Below are 16,304 nucleotides of genomic sequence, written 5' to 3' on the forward strand. Positions count from 1 at the left end.
GGAAGATACTAAACAAGTATTTTGCGTCAGTGTTTACTGTGGAAAAGGACATTGAAGATATAGAATGTGGGGGAATAAATGGTGACATCTTTAAAAACCTATTACAGAGGAGGAAGTGCTGGATGTCTTGAAACGCATAAAAGTGGATAAATCCCTAGGACCTGATCAGGTGTACCCTAGAACTCTGTGGAAAACAAGGGAAGTGATTGTTGGGCCCCTCTCTGAGATATTTGTATAATCAATAGTCACAGGTGAGGTGCTGGAAGACTGGAGGTTGGCTAACATGGTGCCACTACTTAAGAAGGGTGGTAAGGACAAGCCAGGGAACTATAGATCAGTGAGCTTGACGCCGGTGATGGGCAAGTTGTTGGAGGGAATGCTGAGGGACAGGATGTACATGTATTTGGAAAGGCAAGAACTGATTAGGGATAGTCAACATGGCTTTGTGTGTGGGAAATCATGTCTCACAAACTTGATTGCATTTTTTTTGAAGAAGTAACAAAGAGGATTGATAAGGGCAGAGCAGTTGATGTGATCTATAAGACGTTCGACAAGGTTCCACATGGGAGACTGGTTAGTAAGGTTAGATCTCATGGAATACAGGGAGAACTAGCCATTTGGATACAGAACTGGCTCAAAGGTAGAAGATAGAGGGTGGTAGTGGAGGGTAGTTTTTCAGATTGGAGGCCTGTGGAGTGCCACAAGGATCGGTGCTGGGTCTCCTACTATTCGTCATTTATGTAAATGACTTGGACATGAGCATAACAGGTATAGTTAGTAAGTTTGCAGATGACACCAAAATTGGAGGTGGAGTGGACAGCAAAGAAGGTTACCTCAGATTACAACAGGATCTTGATCAGATGGGCCAATGGGCTGAGAAGTGGCAGGTGGAGTTTAATTCAGATAAATGCGAGGTGCTGCATTTTGGGAAAGCAAATCTTAGCAGGACTTATACATTTAATGGTGAGGTCCTAGGGAGTGTTGTCGAACAAAGAGACCTTGGAGTGCAGGTTCATAGCTCCTTGAAAGTGGAGTCGCAGGTAGATAGGATAGTGAAGAAGGCATTTGGTATGCTTTCCTTTATTGGTCAGAGTATTGAGTACAGGAGTTGGGAGGTCATGTTGCAGCTGTACAGGACATTGGTTAGACCACTGTTGGAATATTGCGTGCAATTCTGGTCGCCTTCCTATCAGAAGAATGTTGTGAAACTTGAAAGGATTCAGAAAAGATTTACAAGGATATTGCCAGGGTTGGAGGATTTGAACTATAGGGAGAGGTTGAATAGGCTGGGGCTGTTTTCTCTGAAGCGTTGGAAGCTGAGGGGTGACCCTACAGAGTTTATAAAATCATGAGGGGCATGGATAGGGTAAATAGACAAAGTCTTTTCCCTGGGATGGGATGTCCAGAACTAGAGGGCATAGGTTTAGGGTGAGAGAGAAAAGATATAAAAGAGACCTCAGCGGCAACGTTTTCACGTAGAGGGTGGTGCATGTATGGAATGAGCTGCCAGAGGAAATGGTGGAGGTTAATACAATTGGAACATTTAAACGGCATCAGGATGGGTATATGAACAGGAAGGGTTTGGAGGGATATGGGCTGGGTGCTCACAGGTGGGACTAGATTGGGTTGGGATATCTGTTCAACATGGACGATTTGGACCAAAAGGTCTGTTTCCGTGCTGTACATCTCTATGACTCTATGACTCTCCAGTGCAATCACATCCCTCCATTAATATGAATTCCAAATCAGCTAACATCCCATCAGCTGCCACGATATCTGTGCCCAAAGCTCTCTGCCAAAACAAACTGTTTCAATGACACCAAAAATATATGGGTAAGGGGGGACACTGCAAATAGCATATGAACAAAATTACTGGTTTGGGATTAAAGGTGAAATCAAAACATTAGTGAGGATTGGGGAGGCATGCCAGAGACCCCAGCCACAGCAATGCTGACAATCTTCACACCTCCAAAAGATATTCCATCAGTCTCTTGTTCCAAAAGCATCACTGATTTACTTAACATAAATGGAGACAGCTTTATATTAATTAGAAACATTGAAAATCGGTAAAGGGGTAGGCTATTCAGCCCTTTGAGCTTGTTCTGTTGTTCAATATTATCATGTCTGATCATCCTACCCAATACCCTGTTTATACTTTTGCCTCATACTCTTTGATCACTTTTGCCCCAAGAACTCTAAGCAACTCCTTCTTGAAACCATTCAGTTTTGGCCTCAACTGCTTTTTGTGGCAGAAAGTTCCTCAGGCTCACTACTCTCCGGGTGAAGACATTTCTCCTCATCTCACTCCTAAATGGCCTACTCTATATCCTTAGACTGTGACTCCTTGCCGGTCATAGGGAACATGCTTCATACATTTACTACGTCCAGTCCTGTTAGAATTTTATAGCTTTCTGTGAGATTGCACATCATTTTCTTCTCAACTCCAGTGAATCTAATCCTAACTAATCTAGACTTTCTTCACTGTTAGTCCTGCCATGCCAGGAATTAGTTGTGTTGTACATTCTTCATAACCAGAACAAACTTCCTCAGATTAGGGGACCAAAACTGCCCACACCATGTCCCTGAACAGTTGCAGCATGACATCCCTGCTCCTGTACTCAAATCCTTGCACCATGAAGGCCAATATACCATTTGTATTCTTCATTGCCTGCTGCACCTGTATGTTTACTGGTATACAAGGACACCCAGGTCTTGTTGCACCTCCTCCTTTCTCAATCTATTACCATTCAGATAATAATCTGCTTTCTTGTTTTTGCTATAAAAGTGGATAATCTCACATTGATCTACATTATAGTTCAACTGACAAGCATTTTCTCACGTGCTCAACTTGTCTAAATCACATTGAAACATCTTGGAATCATCCTCACAGTTCACCCTCACACCCTGCATTCGTGTCATCTGCAAACTTCAGGATATATTTAACTCACCATCTAAATCACATTGTGTATAGAGTTACTGATTATTGATCCAAGTTTCTTTTTCTGGTCAGACAGATAAGAAAACATTTAGGTGCATCCGTAGCAGACATTTTGTTTGCTATTTCCAGTTTATTTGGAGTTGAATAAATATCTGACAACAGATTGTAGATTATAGGCAGATTTTTCAGGGGCATGTACGTCAAATGGCTCGTAAACCATGGGATGTCTTCGCCGTATTACCCCAGATCAAAGAGTTTTGCTGAACAAATAGTTTGCACCATTAACTCACTTATTCTAAAGTTTAAGACAATGTAAAGAGGAGCCTGATTCTCTGAGGATTTGCAAACTGACAGAGGATAACACTCCACTTCTTTTTAATACAACAAAAGGACTCTGCGTTTGTGACAGGAGCTGTACTTATATTTTGACTGGTCCCTCATAGTGTAAAGCAGTTGTAGGGTTGAGGAGCGTGCAAATTGCAACCACTTTCTCACAACATTCAGTTTTTGCATTCTGAAAATTTGAGGTTTATATTACAAACAACCACTTTGACAGCTGCTGTGAGACAGTAAGAACATAAATTGAGTACAGGACGTTAGGAAGATAGGCTGAAGATGAGAGTGGTGCTGGAAAAGCACAGCAGGTCGGGCAGCATCCGAGGAGCTTTTCCAGCACTACTCTAATCTTGACTCTAATCTCCAGCATCTGTAGTCCTCACTTTCGCCTAGGAAGACAAGGTGCCAGGTAATTATGATCCCAAATGGGTAGAGGGTAGGTACCAGATGGGTAGGGTGCTTGGAGATTAGGTAAGTGATGGAAATGTTTGGGATAAGTCAGGTTGAATGTAAGTCAAGATTAGAGTAGTGCTGGAAAAGCATAGCAGGTCAGGCAGCATACGAGGAGCAGGAAAATTGATGTTTCGGCTCAAGTTCTTCATCAGGAATCCTCTAACGCTGCCTGACCTGCTGTGCTTTTCCAGCACTACTCTAATCTTGACTCTAATCTCCAGCATCTGCAGTACCCACTTTCGCCAGGTTGGGTGGAAGGTCACGCCTGGAGTGAAGGAGGGTGCAGACCAAGTCGAGCCAAGTCTGGCACCAGAGAGTGGGGTCAGCTTCCAAGTGGGTAAGGGCTGTTGTGGTTCCAGAACAGGGTCTGAGTTGGGTTCAGATGAGGATGGTGTATTCAGATCTGGAATGGGGGTTGTTGGAGCAGTGTCAGAACCAACAGCAGGAAAGGAGATATTGGGTCTGGTGTGGGTATGAAGATCAGGTCTGGTGGCAGGGGAAGGGAGGTTGGGTCACAGGGAGTTGGGGAGGGGGGGTGCGTGTCAGGTACAGGAGTGGGGAAAGGAGCATGGGGTCCCAGGGCAAAGTGCATGTTGTGTCCAGAGGAGTAGGATGTCAGAGCTCAGGAGGTTGGTGTCACATCCAGTGGCAGGGAAGGGGAGGTCCAGTCTGATGTAGGGGAGGATGGATCCAGTGACAGGGACTTTCGGCTCAAAGAGTAGTAGGATAGTGTCAACACCACAGGGAAGATGTCAGGTCAGGTAGCAGGAAGGGGAGATTGGGTCTGGATTGTGCGTTATCAGCTCTTGGGTGTGGGTGGGGGGATTAGTATTGGGCCCTCAGGGGAGGGACTTTCAGGTCAGGGACCAGAGGGTTTTGGAGTCTGGGGGATCATTTGATAAGTGTGTGTGAGGGCTTCAGTATATTGGCTATTTACAAGATAGACCAGGTATTTAATATTCTAACTTTTCCCGAGTAATTTACTATTTACTTAACTTAAGTGGAATTTTCCAAATTCTGTGATTTAAATGGAAACTTTTGCAAGGTTCCAGATGTAGATGCATCTTTAATATCATGAACAATTTCTTCAGAGTCTGCTACAACAAGGATTCCACAGGATCCATACACACATCTTCCAACTAGATTTCAAAAACAATTATCTGGGTCACTGGAAACTCCAGGTCAAATTGTGTGTGTTGTCATGTTACACTCCAAAGCTACTCCGCTGAGGAAGGATCACTCAACCTGAAAGGTTAACTCTGATTTCTCTCCACTGATGCTGCCAGACCTACAGAGCATTTCCATCAATTTCTGTTTTCATTTCTGATTAACAGCATCTGCAGTTCTTTCAGTTTTGATTTATTATTTCACTCACTGCCACTTCTCTTCTGCCACTTTGAAGAAGTTCTGCTTCTCTCCGAGTTCTGAAGAAGGTCCACTCGATCCAAAATGTTAACTCTGATTTCTCTCCACAGATGCTGCCAGACCTTTTCCAGCAATTTCTGTTTTTACTCCTCTAGATCTAGGGTTATCACCAACAGAGATAAAGTTTGGATAAAGCTGGTAGCTATCCAAATTCTCTGGGATCTAGGACAAACTTGACAACAAATACAATGGAGGTTGAAGATGGTACATGACCGGATGCAAATGTAAAACTACTTCAACTACACTTGGACAAGAAACCCACACACCCCACAATAGAAATGTGGTGATCTGTGGAAGTATATAAATTGTGCAGTGAGCCCAGGTCACAGCAGCCAAATGGAACAATGTTGAGGAGGGGAAAAAACTAGCTAAGGGGAACTTGCAGTATGTCAATTGTGGACCGCAAACACTAAAGAACACATCTGGACAACAATGTGATGGGGTGGCAAGACAATGTTTGCAAATTAAGAACAGTCAAAGCTAAATTCCACACCTCCAAAAGGTTACACCATAACAATATCTGGAAGTTCTGTCAAAGCACCAAAATGAAAAAGGAACTCGAACTTCTCCTTTACAACCATTATTTCTATACTTGAAAAAGTTACAATCCCTGTATCTGTCTAAATGTTGGATAGCAAAACTAATTCTGTATTTTCACTTGTAGAAAATGAAACAAAGGAAATTGACATTAATTATTTAAGAACAATGTCCCTTTAAAAAGCTTAACATGCAGATAACCAAGTACCTAGATGATATCACATATCCTGAGGCTATGTTTACTCTGTAGCATTCTCCACAAAAGGTGTGTCTAGATTCCTCTGTACTGTCTATACTAGCTTTACCTGTAAATGAAAGCACCAGAGATCTTCAAGTAAACAGAATCCAGTGTCTTCACTTGTGTTATGCATAATAAAATCACTACAGTTTACAGCAATGAAATGGTAAAGTTCTTCAAGTGCGAACATGACGTCATTAATATTCTGAAAACACTTTTACTTTAGAAGGATATTCAGTCCTTCACTTGAGAATAACCTGATTTAAAAACTCTAACATTTTCTAGTTGCAATATTGTACAGTGATCAGGTTCTTTGTAAAGCAAAGTTAAAAATCACACAACACCAGGTTATAGTCCAACAGGTTTAATTGGAAGCAGTGGCTTTCGGAGCAGAGCTCGTTCATCAGCCTCTTTGTAAATCAAAATATTTTAAGTCAGGAAAGTTTTAAAAATTTGTTCACTTGTATCAGGAAGAAACTGAGCACAATTTGAAGACTGTTCCAGGATCAGTGTAATTGACAGAATCATAACCCAGGGTGATAGAAAGAATAAACTGAATCATGCACCAATGTAAAAGATTGCAGAGAAACAGTTGTAAATAGTTCATAGTGTAACTTACATTTAAAGTTCTTTATCTTTCATACTAATTCACTTGAATTGTTTCTACTTGGATTGTGACAGTGCAATTAGTGGAAGCTCAACCTCCTAACCCACGAAGTCACCAGAACAGAAAAACGTAGTAAAATGCTTAATGCTCTGGTTTTAGAGTATTTGTGTTAGGTTGTAAGTTTGCTTGCTGAGCTGGAAGGTTTGTTTTCCGACGTTTTGTCACCACGCTAGCTAATGTAATCAGTGAACCTCCAGTGAAGCACTGGCATTCTGTCTCACTTGCTATTTATGTGTCTTGGTCTGTTAGGGTGGTGATATTCATTTCTGGGTTTTTTTTCTCAGAGGTTGGTAAATGGGATCCAAATCAATGTGTTTATTGATGGAGTTCCCGTTTGAATGTCAGGCCTCTTGGAATTCCTGTGCATGTCTCTGTTTAGCCTGTCCTAGGATGTGTTGTCCCTTAAAAGACCAAGACACATAAATAGAAAGCAGAACAGAATACCAGCACTTCATCGATATTACCTAGCATGGTGTCAAAACATCTGAAAACAAACCTTTCAGCTCAGCAAGCAAACTTACAAACTGAACCTCTACCTGAGCTACAAATCTTCTCAAAAATTGCATAGCATTTGTGTATTTAGCTATGAATACAGGTTGGGTTTCAGCAGGTAAAGGGTGCACACTAGTGGTGGAAGCAGGAACTTACACAGTAGTGCAATTTAGAGAAGGGGCCATTCAAAGAAATATGTTACATAAGGGTGGCAACAATTCTAATGTCTTACAGCATTTTTACTCATTAGTAACAACAACTTACATTTATACAGTGATTTTAATCTGGGAAAATGCTACAAAGGAACTCCACAAAAGCCTAATCAATAAAAATTGTCACTGGATGAAATGAAAGATAAGATAAACATTGCATTTATATAGGGTCTTTCACAACCACAAGGCATTCCAAACCTGTTCAAAGCCAATGAAGTTGTTGTAATATAAACACAAAGAACTGTGGGTGCTGGAAACTTAAAACAAAACAGTGCTGGAGAAACACAGCAGCTCTGGCAGCATCAGTGGAGAAGTTGTTGTAACAACTGAAATATGGCAGCTAATTGAGTTTATGTACATCAAGATCCCACAAACAGCAATATGACTATTAGCACACAATCTGCCTTTGTGATATTGAAGGAAGGACAAGTATTGGTCAAGGAGAACTCACTCTGCACTTATGCAAATTAATGCCATGGTACTTTTTTAGCTCTCTTCGAGATCAGACAGGATGTCATTTTAATGTCTCATCTAAAAGAGAGTACGACCAATAGTACAGAACTCAGTGATGTCCCTCTGGCAATGTTGTGGTCTGTCCTTCCAAACGTTGACCACTCCCTCAGTATTGCCCCTTCAACAGTGCAGTCTTCCTTCAGTACTTCTCCCCAGCAATACAGCATTCTCTTCATACTAAAGTAAGTGTGTCAACCTGAATTATACACACAAGTATTAGGAGTGGGGGCTTTGAACTCACAGCTTTCTGGATCTGAGGCATGAGTACTAAAAACTTTAAACAGTGTGAGTACACATTATCACAGCCAGCAAACAGATATTGGCATGTATACTGCACAAAGTAGCATTAAAATTAACAAGATATACATTTGCCAAGAATTTGTTGGAGTAGGCATATCATGTCCTGCCTCATTCGTTACACATTTTCCTTCATCAGTCAGTTCAAAGAGCAAGGAGGTTATGTTAAACTTGTTTAAAAACAGTGGTTCAGCTCCAGTTGGAGCATTGCTTTCAGTTCGAGGCCTAACACTTTAGGAATAATGTAAAGGCACCAGAGAGAGTGCAGAAAAGGTTGTTACAGCTTGTCTATGGGCAAGAATCTACAGCTCATTATGATCCCAAATGAGGGGAGATGAACTGGCTTGCCCCTTATTTATTGAATCCATCTCTTGGTTGGATACAAAAGGTCAATTTAGAAAGGATTGCTGTGTTTTCCAAGCACATGTATTTACATATGAATGGAACTAATCTAAACAAGTTTTCTTGAGTTAGAGAGAGAGAGAGCGGGTATATTAACTGCTAATTAGACAGTGAAGTTCGACACACCTACACACAGATTAAAAATGATAGATGAGTCCAAAAAGGTAAAAATTTAAAAGAACAATACAAATTTTGTCCTAGAGAGTGTTTGGCATGTCTCTGACGATTCTGGATTAGTGGTGCTGGAAGAGCACAGCAGTTCAGGCAGCATCCAAGTAGCTTCGAAATCAACGTTTCGGGCAAAAGCCCTTCATCAGGACGAGTTGATTGTGAAATGTTGGAGCTACTACATGGGAGATTCTGGTAGTGCCAACTACAGTTAAACAGTTACTGGATTAGTGGTGCTGGAAGAGCACAGCAGTTCAGGCAGCATCCAACGAGCAGCGAAATCGACGTTTCGGGCAAAAGCCCTTCATCAGGAATAAAGGCAGTGAGCCTGAAGCATGGAGAGATAAGCTAGAGGAGGGTGGGCGCGGTACCGTATTCCCAATTTCTCCGCCTCCGCCGTATCTGCTCCCAGGAGGACCAGTTCCACCACAGAACACGCCAGATGGCCTCCTTCTTTAGAGACAGCAATTTCCCTTCCCACGTGGTTAAAGATGCCCTCCAACGCATCTCGTCCACATCCCGCACCTCTGCCCTCAGACCCCATCCCTCCAACCGTAACAAGGACAGAATGCCCCTGGTGCTCACCTTCCACCCTACAAACCTTCGCATAAACCAAATCATCCGCCGACATTTCCGCCACCTCCAAAAAGACCCCACCACCAGGGATATATTTCCCTCCCCACCCCTTTCCGCCTTCCGCAAAGACCGTTCCCTCCGCGACTACCTGGTCAGGTCCACACCCCCCTACGACCCACCCTCCCATTCCGGCACTTTCCCCTGCCACCGCAGGAACTGTAAAACCTGTGCCCACACCTCCTCCCTCACCTCTATCCAAGGCCCTAAAGGAGCCTTACACATCCATCAAAGTTTTACCTGCACATCCACTAATATCATTTATAGTATCCGTTGCTCCCGATGTGGTCTCCTCTACATTGGGGAGACTGGGCGCCTCCTAGCAGAGCGCTTTAGGGAACATCTCCGAGACACCCGCACCAATCAACCAAACCGCCCCGTGGCCCAACATTTCAACTCCCCCTCCCACTCTGCCGAGGACATGGAGGTCCTGGGCCTCCTTCACCGCCGCTCCCTCACCACCAGACGCCTCGAGGAAGAACACCTCATCTTCTGCCTTGGAACACTTCAACCCCAGGGCATCAATGTGGACTTCAACAGCTTCCTCATTTCCCCTTCCCCCACCTCATCCTAGTTTCAAACTTCCAGCTCAGCACTGTCTCCTTGACTTGTCCGGACTGGTCCGACCTGCCCATCTCTTTTTCCACCTATCCACTCCACCCTCTCCTCCTTGACCTATCACCTTCATCTCCTCCCCCACTCACCCATTGTACTCTATGCTACTTTCTCCCCACCCCCACCCTCCTCTAGCTTATCTCTCCATGCTTCAGGCTCACTGCCTTTATTCCTGATGAAGGGCTTTTGCCCGAAACGTCGATTTCGCTGCTCGTTGGATGCTGCCTGAACTGCTGTGCTCTTCCAGCACCACTAATCCAGTATTTGCTTTCCAGCATCTGCAGTCATTGTTTTTACCACAGTTAAACAGTTGTCTGGAGAGACCTGTTTTTTGTAACTAGTTGAAAGGACTTTGTCCAGTTTCTTCAAGTTACTGTGGTAACTTGCTTTCAGCAGAGAGATTTTATTTACTTTTACCTACATGCACAGGGGCGTCTCGTGGACCCCGACACAGCACTTTTTATCATAATGAACTTGAACCACAAGCTCGTACACTGTCACTACACTGTCAGCTCTCTAGCACCTAGCGAACAAGGATTTCAGTTGTTTTTAAGTCCCTTTCTGCTAAATTCATGCAAGGATAAAACACAAACACACCTTTCACCCAGAAAGGTATTTCTTTCAACTCATTTGTTTCTGCAATCTGGATACAACCCACAGGTGATCACAATGCCTCTTTTTGAATAGGATCTCTCCTTTGAAGATTGCTGTCTGATTCCCATGATACACATCAGCTGTAATATTCCATGATTTATCTTAGGAATCAGTGCAATCCATAAAGGATTTTAGGATTTTAGCCTCTGAATTTATATCTCTAGCCATCTTTTATTTTGTAAAGATGCATGTTGTACTTAAAAGTTCAATATATCCTTAAGTAACTTGGTATTATGATTTCTATTCATGATGAGACTCACGAGAACAGTTCCAGGGAACTTTAGTTCTGTGGATATATCAGAAAAGTTGGAACTGGTTTTCCTTGGAGAACAGAAGGTTGAGAGGCGATTTGATAGAGTTATTCAAAATCTTCAGGGCTCTGAACAGCAGATAGGAAAAAAAACTGTTTCCGCTCATGGAAGGATCAAGAATGAAAGGGGACATATTTAAGATAACTGGCAAAAGAAAATATGGAGAATGAGAAGGAAGCCACTCAGTGAGTAGTTAGTCCAAGAGTGAGATGAATGCATGTTATTGAGGCATTTGAGAGGGAATTGGATTATTTTCTGAAAAGGAAACGCAGACTTACATGGAGAGGGTAGGATGTGTGTATCTTTAGAGGGCTGGTGAAAGAACAATATGCTGAATGGTCTGTTCCTGTACCATGAACAATCTCTGATCTGTGAAATTTGATTTATTCAGCAACTGATAGGAGGTGTGAGCTGAAAACAGTTCAAGTGGGTCAACAGGGAATCTCGAAGTTTAGTGAAAGAGGGAGCCAAATCCCTTAACAAAAGAAATTTAACGGTTGAGAAAGAAACAGAGAAGAAATCAGGTAAACTAGAAATAACAGTGAACTTTCATTGCTGCAGGTAGCAAATTGTTTGTAGATTTCTTTAATTTTTTTGTCTTTTTTATCTTTCCCTCTCTTAGTCCATTCTGATATAATTTTTTTTAAATTAAAATGAAATCAGGAACGGTGGCACAGTGGTTAGCAATGCTGCTTCACGGCACCAGAGACCCGGGTTCAATTCCTACCTCAGGCGACTGACTGTGTGGAGTTTGCACATTCTCCCCGTGTCTGCGTGGGTTTCCTCCGGGTGCTCCGGTTTCCTCCCACAGTCCAAAGATGTGCAGGCCAGGAGAATTGGCCATGCTAAATTGCCTGTAGTGTTAGGTAAGGGGTAAATGTATGGGTATGGATGGGTTGCGCTTCGGTGGGTCAGTGTGGACTTGTTGGGCCGAAGCGCCTGTTTCCACACTGTAAGTAATCTAATCTAATCTAGTAAAAAAAAATTAAAACAGGAAAGGAAAGATTGGATTAAAATGGAGAGAAAGAAAAGAAGTGGTAAAAAATATTACATTTAAAAAATGTCTAGGAACAATTTACTACCCGCAGCAATGGAAGTTCACAATTTCAATGATTCCTTTTCCAGGCAGGTTAAGTCAGGAATTGCATGAGTCTCCTCATTGAAAAGAGAGCTTACATGGTTAAGTACCAGCCATAGATTCCCAAGTGGAGTTTAATGGTTAATTAATGTCGTAATGCATTAACTTCCTGATACTGACAGGGAGGTTGAGGTCGTTCTGCAGATTTTGTGATGCAAAGATGGTACATCGTCCAGCAATTTTTGGTGATGTACAACTTACATTTCTTTCTCACTACAAGCAGCTGCATTTTTTTACCTTAATAATGGTGGCAATGTTAAATTTGTCATTGCTAGGGCAACAAAATCTGGCCAACATAGTGCCTTATCCACATTAAGTTAAAAAAAAATCAAATTACATCTGGAAATGTACTTTTCACTGACACTACACACTTGTCAACCATATTTCATTGGGTCACACTCTCATTACTGGAAGAGAGGTCTATGAAGTCAAACTATGTCTTTTGAGGTTTAGTTGTGTGGCTAATAACAAAGTGGCCGTGAATTTTGTAGTTATTATGCAGACAGTAAACACAACTGGAATATTTTATCCCTCTCAAAAGATTCTAACATTCTCAATCATCTATACTTTAAATAGAATGTAAATCCAACTTCTTAAATACCTGTGGGGTCTCAAAGGTTTATCACTGGCTCTCTGATTTTGTTTTACCTTGAGGTTTAGATGTTGTGTGGATTCCACTCTCTGAAGTGATGCCATGAATGTTTCAGCCTGGACATTCAGTTCATCCACCTTGAATTAAAACAGCACATTAGATACCTGACATCTGGGAACAAGACCTCACATCCAGCACAGAGAGTGTTTTTGAAATCTGGAATTACTTGCCTGCAAAGATGGTGGAACATGATTCCATAAATAACTTTAAAAGGGAGTTGGCAAGTATTTGAGAAAGAGGAACTTAGAAGATTATGAAAAAAAGCAGATGTGCACGATTGCTCCTTCAAAGAGCTGGAATTGGCACATCTCACCTAATAGGCTGGTCCAGTGCTGTAAGCTTTTAAGATTCTGTTACATAATTGGCAAGAATCCATCAAATCCACTCAATTGCAAGCTAGAAAATTACATGATCGATTTATGGTACAGAATAGTGACATATACTATTGAAACAAAAATCCAGAACAAATGAGTTCAAATTCCATCCTGACTGTTTGAGAAATCAAACTTCTTCATTAAAAAAAATCTTTTAACAAGAAACTTTTCACTGCCACTGTACACTTGTCAACTAGGTTTCACTGGGTTACACTCTCACTCCTGGAAGAGAGGTCTGTGGGGTCAAACTATGCCTTTTGAGGTTTAAGCATGTGACATAACATTCCCAGTGCTGCATGGACAACAGGAGAAAGATCACCACTACCTTCTCAAGAATAACTAAGGATGAACAATAATTGCTGGCCAGTCAGCGATGTACATGTCCCATGAGTAAATAAAAAAAGGAAGCACTGCAAAATTGAAAGGCCAGTACTGAGGGAGCCAAGCACTGTTTGAGGGGTGTAATGAAGGAGAGGTGGCCTATTAGATGTGCAGTAATTAAGGAGCACTGCACTTATGGAAGGGCAGTATGGAAGGTGCATTACTTGCCAGAGCTAATCTTTTGCCATTTCTGATAAGTAAACTGAAAGACTGTGCTCATGCAACACTGAATACAACATTGACTACAATAATAGTTCAATCAGCTTTGTTTCTGGCCTTTTCTCCTGCACACTTAATTTCAATATATTGCTGCTGTTAATATGGCATAGAAATAGTGTTAAGGTAATTTTTGAAGAGTAATGAAAATTCCTGTTAAGGATACATTGTCATTCTTCTTTATGGGATTTATGTAATGTCTTAACGTCATGTACTTCAGAGTTTGGGTTTTGAATCAGTGGCATCTGGGTTTTGGTCCAGATGATTAACTTGATTCTATTCCTGGAGCCAACACTTTTTTGAAACCGGTAATGAGAGAGGGAGTCTCTGCAGTGATGGTAGTTATTCTACATTCTGCTCACTGTCTCTGGTTCTCCTCTACTCACTCTCCTACATGATGTTGACTATTGGTCTAGATAATGCTGATTATCTCTGGTTCCTCCTTTGGCCAGTTCTTCTTTGTGATTATTTAAGTAGTCCATATCCTTTGAGGACCTGTTAGCGCTCTGGCTTTTAATTCTGACACGTTAAGACTCCGCTGACCACTGTGCCAATTGCTCAGCAAATTTTAATGGCTTGCTTTTCTACGTTAGAGACACTTGAATCTAAAGATGTCATGGTGTAGTGGTAATATTATTGGACTAGTAATCCAGAGGCCCAAGACTAACATTATTGGGACAGGGCTTCCAATCCCACCAAGGTAGGTGGTAGAGTTTAAATTCAGTTAATAAAATCCTGAATTGAAAGCTAATGTTGGTAATGATGCCATGAAACTACCATCAATTGTTGTAAAAAATCTATCTGGTTCACTGCTGTCCTTTAGGGAAGAAAACCAGTCACATTTCCATGGTCTGGTTGAGACATGATATACAGCAATGTGGTTAACTCTTAAAAGATCTCTGAAATTGCTCAGCAACTCAGTTCAAGGGGAATCAGAAAGGAGCAATAAATGCTCACCTTGCCAGCAGTGCTCACATCCTGTGGAACACCTGAATCTATAAGCCATATCCCTAAACACTAATAATTTTGAATTCTGTTAGGAGGTCTGCAATATCCCAGATAAAAGGGCAAGGAGAAGACTCCAAAGACTGGGGGTAGGGGAAAGCAGATGGTGGATAGAGTGGGGAAGGAAGGCAGAAGCTAGAATGGGTGTAGAGTAAGGAAGAAGATGGAAGTTGCAAGGGCTAGGTGTCAAAGAGGTCACAAGGGCAGTGGGCAAAGGTGATAATAAGGATTGTGAGGAAGAAAGAGTGGGGGCAAATGAGGTGACTGCAAGGATTGGGATTAAGGCAGCTGCAATGATTATGGGAAAGGAAAGGATATGAACAGGATGTGGAGTGCAGGAAGAGGATACAAGATGGAGGAGGATTCACAGGCTGACAGTAGGGAGAGGAAGGTAAGTGTACAGTAGAGAGGAAAAAAGGAGACTGGAAAGAAAAGAGAACCATTTTAAAACTGGCAGCAATGGAACATTCAACTACCTGTAATCCAGGAAAACTTGAAATCAATGGAGTAATTAGTTTCTCGAAAATGATTGTGGAATCTCTAGCTTAAGACTGCATATGATCAGAAGCTATATTTGAGCAGACGTGCACTGGATGCTATTGTAACAAACACCAATTGTTAAATTTGAATCAATGATTGAGTTCAGAGATGCAGTAAACAAGGTAGTAGTTGCCAGGACAAAATGGTCCAGCTTTGTGTATATGCAATGGAAATGCATTAATTGAAACCTCAAGTCAGCAGAAGGTATATTTAGGGTGATTGCTTTTATTTTTTGGTGTGCATCAGTTATTTTGAAAAAATGTTTTGTTGCTAACTCATGCCCATTGTCATTTGTCAATTTAAATACTGCAGCTGCTACTTTATCCACAACAAACTCCCACATGAGATGTGACCAAATAATCTACTTTAGATGTTAATTGAAAGATAAACATTTGTCCAAGACATCAGAGTGCATACTGCTTTTCTTCAAAATACTCTTACTTCTGGTTCCATGTGTCCATGCGCATTTATATATATTTTTTCAGCTGTCATTTATTTATAAACCGTCTGGCATTAATCACCAGTTCGCCCCTTTACCTTGCCCCTTATAACCTTACCAATTCATCAACAGTTTTCTGGAACAATGAGCTGTGTTTCTTAGCTTTTATGTGGCTGAAGATTTCCTGGAAAAAATCCTGGTCTTTGAGAGGCATCAATCCACACATTGGGTTAGGCAGCCCTTCAGTCTCTTCTGCCTGTTGTAACAAGATTAGGAGCTGGAAATTGATAAACATGTGACAAACCTCATTCAGTATAGTCTCATAAGCAGGGGTTAGCCTTCAACCCATACAGGCCTGCCAGTCATTCTCTGATATCATGACTGATCTGTATTTTAATTCTAGTCACAGGTTATGATCCAATTACAGCTATGGATTTTAACTTCCCTAATTTGCCTCCTGACTTCAACAAACACAGGAACAGGAGAGAGCTGTTTATCCTTTTAGCCTATTAGTTGACCCTTTTTTATTTAATTAGATTAATAAACTCAGAACATCATGGTGATCAGTTTGCTGATCACCTTTTGGAAAACACAATCATTTTGATGGTGTATCATACTCCAAAATAGAAAGCTCCAATAGGGACAGGGACACACACACCCCTTGACCA

At 41.7% G+C, this 16,304-nt stretch overlaps 1 protein-coding gene across 1 annotated transcript in view; it reads right to left on the reverse strand.

Annotated features, from left to right (window-relative positions):
* Nucleotides 1-16,304, reverse strand: part of LOC140493890 (uncharacterized) — a 42,516-nt gene that overhangs the window by 22,854 nt on the left and 3,358 nt on the right. The window contains exons 2-3 of the mRNA XM_072592885.1: nucleotides 15,755-15,892; nucleotides 12,678-12,758 (exon numbers count right to left, since the gene is read on the reverse strand). Of these exons, the coding sequence (XP_072448986.1) occupies nucleotides 12,678-12,758; nucleotides 15,755-15,862 (189 nt within the window). The 5' untranslated portion in view covers nucleotides 15,863-15,892. The remainder of the gene's footprint in view (nucleotides 1-12,677; nucleotides 12,759-15,754; nucleotides 15,893-16,304) is intronic.

This window comes from Chiloscyllium punctatum, chromosome 22 (genome assembly GCF_047496795.1).
Source record: "Chiloscyllium punctatum isolate Juve2018m chromosome 22, sChiPun1.3, whole genome shotgun sequence".
NCBI classification, from domain to species: Eukaryota; Metazoa; Chordata; class Chondrichthyes; order Orectolobiformes; family Hemiscylliidae; genus Chiloscyllium; species Chiloscyllium punctatum.